We start from the raw sequence: 9,513 nt of genomic DNA, 5'->3' as shown, positions 1-9,513 counted from the left end.
TGTTTATTGCCATTACTGATATTAGTTATGAGTGACTGATATTAGTTATTAGTGACTGATATTAGTTATTAGTTGTTGGATTTCTGGCTCCCTGATTCTGAAGTAATTCTGCTCTGTGCCAGTCAAGTGTTAATGTAGCTCTGGGTCGTGTTTACTTCCGGTCCCGGGAGCGCGTGAGAGCGTCCAAGTGTGTCGTCACGCTGTGAGCCCGTGATAAAGCGCTGGAGGGTTTTATTTTTTCCCAAAGCGCCATTAAAAAGAGCGCTGCGTGAGACCGGGGAATTTTCTGCACCTTCCTTTCTGCGCTTCAGGGGAATTTGTGAAAAGGGTTAAAAAGCGGGGGGGCAGGGAGTGCTCGAGTTTCGGCCCCGTGGCTCGTGCGCTCTGACGCTCTCTCTGGCTGCCTGGTCTGTGGTGGAGAACCCGGGAACCATCCTCCTTCCATCCATCAGCCCTGAAGTTTTGCGTCTGTGGCTTTGGAAGGAGGGAAGGAGGGCCAGAGAACAAACAAACAACCAAACACAAACAAAAACGAGAGATGCGTCTCGCGCGGTGAGGAGTCGGTGCGGGTCACCTGTTGCGGGATAAAGCATGGGAGTGCTGAGCGCGGACCTGCGGGTCACCCTGCAGATTCTGCCCGGCTTCTTCTCCAACTGCCTCTTCTTCGTGCTCTACGACTCGGTGGTGCTCGTGAAGCGCGTCGTGTCGCTCGTGAGTCTCTCGTGCGGCGGCGGCAGAGGCGCGTGGCAGCAGCGCATGCTCACCTCGGCCGGCGTGCGCTCCATCTGGAACAGCTTTCTGCTGGACGCCTATAAGCAGGTGAGCAAGTGAGCAAGTGAGCATGCATGTACGGCTAAACGGCTGCAGTCACTCTCTGGAAAAGACCGAATGTGTTCCGAGGAAGTGTGCAAGAAAAAAAAAGTTTCAGTGCACATGAATAACTTGTGACAACATGTACGAGTGCTGACACAGATCTAGCAAATATTCCAGTCAGTGCTCAACAGTTCAGCATCTCGGATTTATTTTGATTTTTTGCTAATGAAGTGTTTAAAAAAAGTTCCAGCATTTCAGTGCACACTGTAAATAACTTGTGACAACATGTACGAGTGTTGACACAGATCTAGTAAATAGTCCAGTAGATACACAACAATCCAACATGATGGTATTATCCTGCATCTAAACCGTTTTTAGGACAAGGAAGCATGTTAGAAAGTTCCAGCATTTCAGTGCACACTGTAAATAACTTGTCTCAACAATCATGTATGATTACTCAGACAGCAAGTGGTGCATAACAATTCAGCATGACAACAACATCCTGGATTTAAACTGTAAATAAGGTGTCATTTATGATTATTGAGGCAAATGTTCCATAGGTACACAACAATTCTGCATGACAACAACATTCTGGATTTATTTCTATTTTATATTTTTTTGCCAAGAAAGTTTCAGCTTTTCAATGCTTTCAATGTATGTAGTTTTTTTTTTAGTACAAAACTTTACACTTTACACTAATGCATGATACTGCGCAGAAGTCTTAGGCACACGTTAAAAAACTACTGTAAACAAAACATACCTTCAGAAATAATGGAAATAAACATTACATACCATTAAACCTAGTATAAAGAGCAGTAAAGAGCACTAAACTTAACCAAGTCAATATTTAACATGTATTTAACTCATGGCCTGTAAAATGCCTCAGTAGTCTCAGGTGCACTTTGTGCAGTTTTATAAGGAAATTGGCTCAGTTAACTTTTTCTAACATCTTGAAGAATCTGCCACAGTTCTTCTGGAGACTTTGTCACACTTGTGTCTGTTCAAATTTGGGTGCTTAAGACTTTTGCACAGTACTGCATAAAGAAATAAATACAGCGTTCTAATGGGTCTTGATGGTTTTGTACTACTATATTACAATAACAATCTAAAAGAAAACAAAACATTTTTCATGCTAAGATGTGAATCTACAAAAGCCAAATCATGATTTTTTTTAAAGCAATGACTTTATGCCAAATAGTTCCTAAATGATTAAGCAATATATGTGTAGACATGATCTTTAATAGCACGAGTGCCATTACAGAAGTGTGCTTAAGTGTTGAAATGACTGTCGATTACAGTGGTGCTCCAGTAGTAATGGTACAGTAGTGTGTGTCTTCTACACTCTCAGAAAAGAAATAAAGCTACCAGACTGTATATCAGTGCTGCATCTTTGTACCTTTACATTCATTGTGTATCTGTAGTTTGTCATTTAAGGTACAACACTGGATGTTAAGGACTACTGATGCACTTTAAAGGTACAACACATGCACCTTTACAGGTAAAAGATACACACTAAAGGTGTAAAAGGTGTACGCTTGATGGTACCACTCAAGCGACAAGTGTGCCACCTTTTTCTGAGAGTGTAGTGGACTGAAACAAGTTTGAGAACCACTGTTCTAGAAGGTACCACTTTAACTTGTATCAGTTGTATTATGTTTATTAAAGTTGTATTTATTGTTGAGTTCTTATAGTTATGGTTTGACTGGTCATGTGAGTTGAAAGAGTCCAAGCCAATCCTCACTAACGCAAAAATAATGTCAACTTGTACCTAATGTGTTCTGTTGGTGGAAATTTCCACACTTAAAAGCTTGTTTACATAATATAAATGTAGTGTACCTTTAATAAACATGATATACATGTGTCCATAACTGGATGTTAAGAACCATTCTTGCACCTCTAATGTTTCGTTAATTAAAGGTACGCTATGGGCGCTTTCCCAGGGAAAATGTACAGTACATACCCAAGATACCCTTGATGGTATCATGCCAGCGACAATGAAAAGTACAGTTTGTTACCTTTATTTCTGAGAGTGTGTAGGTTGAATAAGTAGATATTATAATATAAATGCTCGAGGCGTCACTGGCGGGCGTGGTTCAAGGTTACTGATGGTGACCTTGAGGTGATAAGCTGTGGTTTAATGGAAATTCAGACTTCTGTAGGCTGCAGTGACTCTGCATTATATTTATCGAGACAGAGCTAGAGAATCTCAGTAGGCTCTCAGAAAAATTAATACAATTTTTAGTACAAAAAATTCCTTGTTGCTGGTGTTGCATTATGAAGCATACATCTTTTGTACCTTTAATCTATCCGGAAAGGTGGATAAGGTGTACCTTTAAAAAAGACTTAAGGTACATAATTACCTTTTAGAGTGACGCTTACAATGTACACTACATGCACCTTTCTAGTTGAAATGTACAAAAGGTGTATGCTTGTGACAAGGAAAGGTACATTACGTACTCTTTTTTTTTTTCCTGAGAGTGTGCAGCAATTCCGAACAACGACAATATCCTGGATCGAAAGCACTAGACCTTAATGAATAAGCACACTCTCAGAAGTAAAGATACCAGACTGATCTTTTCCTTATCGCTGGTGTGCCACTGTCAAGGCTACTTCTTTAGTGTCTATCTTTATACCTCTGAAAATAATTTTATTGGACCTTAAAGACCAGTGATGCACTGCTAAGTGAAGGTACTCCACATGCACACTAAAGGAAATGTACGGTTTGGTTCCTTTTTTCCCGAAAGTGCATTAGGGCATTTTTTTCAGAGCAAGATGAACTCGAATGAACTTGAACTCGATCACCTGCAGTGGTTGTAGCAATCAGAGTGAACACTTATTTATTTATTTATTTATTTATTTATTTATTTCAGCTGTTTAATGTTACACTGAGGTTCAGTTGTACTGTTGTTCATTTGCGGTGTGCAATCCCCGCTTTCCCCACTTTACATCTTTAAACAATTTAAACTTTTCCCTTTCTCCTAAGCTTTATTGAAGGTTTTGGTATGCTATATTTGGTGGCCATTTGGTTTGCATTTGAAGTAGTACGGAGCATAAAACGCAAAACGATTTCTGCTTCTCGGTCAAAGATAAATCCATTCAGTAGAAAGAATGACAGACTTTGATCTCCAGACAGTCAATGAACTCACAGGACATGGGACGATGGCCTTTAAATTTGTTGTAAAAGTCTGGGTCTCTGTGAATGTTACTTTTTAACCTGGACTTGGGAGTGATTGCCTAACAGACCGTAGTAAGTTGTACCCGTGCCATAATGAATGGTTTCAGCATCCTCCGCAGTAAAAGACTGTCAGATCGTTACTGCGCCAAATTCCCCGGCTGATGAGCTGATGGTGGAATCAGTGAAACGGAGCCAGCAGAAGTCAGACATTGTTTTTTTTTACTTTCTAGATCAGGATAAAACATGTTCAGAAGTTTGTACTTTCTTTTAGTTTCTCCTCGCCAACGTCGCCTCTGACTTCCTCACTAGGAATCTAAATCTACATCCAGATTTCTGTAAGTCTGCTACTATTGTCACTTGACTGTCCAGCATTTTTTTCTTTCGGATGAGAAGCTACAAAATAGTAGCTATATTTATCTTCTAAAGCTAACTAGGTACAGAATAAATAATACACTGATCAGTGTGAAAATTGGTTGTATGATTTTCATATTACATGCTCGGCTTCATACTAGCTACGTTCTCAGATTAGCTAAGCAGGCTAACCTATACTAGCTACATACACTCAGTAGAGTCACCAATGATCTCTGCTATGTCCTTCCAAGTTTCATTTTTCTTCATAATACATGTTTAATGCAAGGTCATACATGACAGGACAAGATGAAACCATGGTTAGAGTTTCTCTGCCATTTTTTAGCTAAAATTTGAGCAGGGAACTGAAGAAAGGTCGGACCTCACGCACCATAGGACTGAGCCAATGATTGGGATTTGTCATTTACATTGTCATACCTAATTTGCAAAGAGCTGAGAAAACCTCAAATCAAATGTTGCTTGCTGCGTCATGCACCTATGTAGAAAATGAATGGTTGCTTGTCGCTTGCTAGTGAACCTCGTAGAGCTACAAAGGTTCTTTGCCTTGGAAAATTGTGTGCTTGAGCTCACATTTTTGGCTCACTTTACTCCACAATGTCACTAGATTTTGATAGAAGCAGAACAATCAGGTCACACTTTGACCAAATGAATCAGATCTGTAGTGTGAATGTGTGTTTGTGTAAATGTGTGTCCATCAAATTCATAGATTTAACACAAGCTTTCCTGAAGATGTGGCAAAATCACACTCTGAAGTCTCTAAATATTGGGAAGAAGAAATCCAGAGCTGAATGAAAGCTTTACTCTGTGTTTGCAGGTGAAATTGGGTGAGGCGGCTCCGAACTCTAAAGTGGTGAAGGTTCCTGGGCTCTCCAGCTGCCAGTGGAGCAGCGAGGATGGAAAGACGAGGGATGAGTGTAACCTGCTGGACTTTGAATCGTCTGATCGGCCCTTGGTGGTCAACTTCGGCTCGGCCAGCTGACCCCCGTTTGTGAGCCAGCTGCCGGTCTTCCGGAGGCTGGTGGAGAACTTCTCAGATGTGGCGGACTTCCTGCTCGTCTACATCGATGAGGCTCACCCGTCTGACGGATGGGCAGGCCCACCCATGGAACTTTTCCCGTTTGAGGTGAGGAAACACCGCAGCTTGGAGGAGCGCATGGTGGCAGCGCAGAGGCTTGTTGAGCATTTCTCTCTGCCACCGCAGTGCCAGCTGGTGGCTGACTGCATGGACAACAACGCCAACATGGCATACGGTGTCGCCTACGAAAGGGTGTGCATCGTACAGAAGAATAAAATCACTTATTTGGGAGGGAAGGGTCCATTTTATTACAGCCTTAAAGATGTACAGAACTGGCTTGAACGGAGCTACGGGAAGCGGTAATCTTCGATGAGCGGTGGAATAGTTTATTTTTTTAATAAAGGACGAAAAAAGGAGGTGACACTTCTACATCTCTACTGCCTCCAATGGCGACGTGAACTCTCTGGAGGTTCATCCGAATTCTCTGAAGATCATCAATGATCAATGATCAACGAGTTTCCTGGGTGGAATCCAAACTTTCTTACCTTTCTTTTATAAGCAACGACTAGAGAGACCACCAAGCATTGCACTTCAACTTTTATACTTTGTTAGGATATCTCTGAAAACAAACCTGTGTATGCACTATAAACACCTATAAACACTATCAATAACCAAGTCATTTGCATTAATAGTAGCATGACAGCGTGTAATTCTTTTATGCTAAATAACATGCATTGTGTTGCAGAAACAAATTGCCGATCCCAGAAGAAAGCACAAGCTCACGGCTATTAATATACAGAAGAAATATAATTTATTTTTGTGGATGTTTATGTTTGTTGTTTTAAATATGTGACATGTTTACGTCCAGCATTTTTTCCCCATGTTTGAAGTTGACAATCACACATATTACTCGCCATTTTAGCCGTATTATCATCTTTGCATGCCTGATTAATGCTTTAGCACATCTGCCCCAGTGAAAAAAAGTAATTCTTTAAGGAAGCCATGATACCTTAAACGTTCACAAAACCTTTGAAGAACCTTAAACACACACACACACATATATATATATATATATATATATATGTAAGTGTTGAAAGATATTTTTGGAAATACAGTTTCTATGAAGGCCATAGATATATAATGAACTATAAATACACTCATAGGACATTATAATGCATTCATAATGCTTTATATGTGTTGTTATAATTATTCAGGAGGCTGTGTTACACTTTATAGCAATGTTTGTGATACATTATAGAGCTTGTAACACAAAGAAACACGGTTTCAGTTATAGTCTTTTTTACTCTAAGTCTATTAATAACTGCTGAAAGTCGACTGCTTATTGCTGTTCTTATGTAAACATAGGTTTAATAATTTAAAAAAATTCTCATTTTACTTTCAAGCTCATAATTACTTGTTATAACTTGTTATAAAGATTATGAATATGTCATAATACATATGTTAATATTTTAACTATTTATATCAATTCCGATTTCCTTTACTCAATATTTGGAAACACATGAACAAAGTAAAATCTATAACTAAATACATTTTTTCATTATTTTAATAGACGAAATAAAGCAGAAAGCAAAACAAAGGTTGCTATAAATTGCAATGCATTTCATAAATAATGATAAAAATTTATTACTTATAAATATTTTATAGCATGTCATGAATGTATCTATGGCCTCCATAGAGAGTGTAACAGATATATATATACAAATATACATGTCATTTTGTTGTCGATCTTCAAAAAGGCACTAATTTAAAAAGGGAATTTTTATGTCTTGTATGTTTTGGTAAAAGAAAAAAAGAGAAAACTGGTTCTATATTTGATTCAAAGCAGATTTTGTAGGTAATTATTTATGTCCACACAAACACACACGCACACACACACACACCCCCCTACAGACGCTCATTTGCGTCAAAGACAAACCGGTGTGTGAATGAAGGCCATTGACGAAAGGATATTGCGTTCCTGTCTGTGGTTGGATGAAACATCACACCTCTTTGTCCGGACTGAAATGAGCGTTCCTGTAGATTCACCGAAATCAGCTTTGGTATTTACTACACTGTGCATTTTTTCCCCTGATGCATGCTGTGCAACCAACTGCTTTCTTGCAAATAAACTTTTGCTCATGACTCTGTGAGTTTTTGTGTTTTTTTTCCCGTTAGATCTGGTAGAATTTAAGGTAGAAGTTGGAGTTGGATTGGTTACGGATGAGCGGAAGTTGTCAAGATTCCAGATGTCTTCCTGTGTATGATGAATCATGAATCAATGGAAAATATAATCAGGAGAGGCAAGCATGAGAAATGACTACAGCATAACATCCAATGGGTGGAGGAGGGCACGTGTGTTAGTGTGGGTGTGTGTTTTTTCTTTTTCCATGAAAACAATGTCTGCAGGCATGCTCTCAGTGATGGGTCTGAACATGTGCAGCACCATCTGAAACGGTGTGACGCCAAGCCTCCTGGCTGAACTTTTCCACCTCTGAGGCTGCCAAATAACCTAAAGAGCGAGGACCATAGGGAGAACATGTCCCATGGAAATGCTGTGAAACAGAAACCCTAGTTGCTGTGCGTTTGTTTATCCGAGCGGAACCGGAACGCTGGAATAGCCGAGGTTTATATTCACGGCGTTGGAACACAGCGAACGGCAACGCTGCCAACATCACGGATGAAGGTGGTAGGGCACGGGCTCAAAATAACAGCAGCAATCCAGGAAAGACTCTCACACTGTACATTTAGGAACATAAACCCACACTGGACAGATTCCTTATTTTCTTCTGACCCCCCTAGAGTGAGGAGGGGGAAACCCGACTCCAATTTATTTTGCTACAGCAGAGACATAAAGCGCTGTAATGGCTGGAGTTTGCCAAAACAGTCTCTATAAATTAAAACGAAATGTTGATGCAATGTTTAAATGGTGGACATTTTTGTCCTAACCTATACAACATGTTATTTGATTTGGATGGCCGACATCTTAGCAAAACTAAATCATGCCTGCTATCAATATCGCTTATAAATCAACTCAGACTCTCTCTGGGAGATGCTGAACATTATAATCATTCCTACCCCACCCCTTTTCTGTCATGGAAATCTTTTAGGAAGTCCCCACAGAATGAAAAGACATAAAAAACAGAAACGTAAAGTGCTTGTGTTTGTGTATTCAGCAGTATTTTTAGTTGGTGTATGTTTTTTTCCGTCATATTAATCAGCCCCCAACACTGATGAATGTGAGGAAAGAGAAGAAAGAAAAGTTCTTTTTAACCCTTTAAACCTGCCACCACAACTTTCTGCACTGATTGTAGACAAACTATATACACAGGAACCCCTGTACACCTGCATTGCATTCATTCACTTTATCCAATCAGCCAATCAAGTGGCAGCAGTGCAATGCACAAAATCATACAGATACAGGTCAAGAGCTTCAGATAATGTTCACATTAAACATCAGAACAGTGAATAAATGTGATCTAAGTGACTTTGACTGGACTGGAAAATGCTGATCTCTTGGGAATTTCACGCACAACAGAATGGTGCGCAAAACAAAAACCATCCAGTGACCGTCAGTTCTGCTCGAGAGAAACGCCTTGTTGATGAGAGAGGTGAGAGGAGAATGGCCAGGCTGCTTTGAGCTGAGAGGAAGGCTACAGGAAGTCAAATAACCACTCTTTACAACCTGGGTGAGCAGAAAAGCATCTCAGAATGCACAACATGTCAAACCTTGAGGTGGCAAACAAAAAGACGTCTGAAATAAACGTCTCATCATCAAAAACCTCACCAAATCATCTTTTTTACTGTTTATTGTTAATTAGCACATTAATATGAACCTCTGCAAACATTTGTGATTTGAGGCTGCACTACTCTCAGAGCTGCAACACCAAGTAATCAACACCAACCATTCTGACCAATCACAATCCAGAATTCAACAGATTACTAGAGTGACTAATACACATTACTTAATTATATACAAACCTGAATTGTTTCTCTTCGTGTCCCTTATTGTGTGCATTAGAATTATTTTTGGACATCCATCATTATTTTCCTCTCTACACCACGCACTTACCCGTTATAACGATCTGTCGCTCACATAGTCCATGGCATGAGCTAATTTTGGCTCTGGATGAAAAGTGGAACA

General features: G+C 39.9%; 1 protein-coding gene across 1 annotated transcript; it reads left to right on the top strand.

Moving 5' to 3' along the window:
• Nucleotides 1–227: 227 nt before the first annotated feature.
• On the top strand, nucleotides 228–7,514 carry dio2 (iodothyronine deiodinase 2). The gene is made up of 2 exons (XM_026925974.3): nucleotides 228–819; nucleotides 5,172–7,514. The coding sequence occupies exons 1-2, from the start codon at nucleotides 592–594 to the stop codon at nucleotides 5,733–5,735; spliced, it is 792 nt and encodes a 263-aa protein (XP_026781775.3). The 5' UTR covers nucleotides 228–591; the 3' UTR covers nucleotides 5,736–7,514.
• The last annotated feature ends 1,999 nt before the right edge of the window (nucleotides 7,515–9,513 follow it).

This window comes from Pangasianodon hypophthalmus, chromosome 10, assembly GCF_027358585.1.
Source record: "Pangasianodon hypophthalmus isolate fPanHyp1 chromosome 10, fPanHyp1.pri, whole genome shotgun sequence".
Classification (NCBI taxonomy): domain Eukaryota; kingdom Metazoa; phylum Chordata; class Actinopteri; order Siluriformes; family Pangasiidae; genus Pangasianodon; species Pangasianodon hypophthalmus.
The sequence above is the reverse complement of the archived record's forward strand: the minus strand, read 5'-3'. Positions and strand labels throughout refer to the sequence as shown.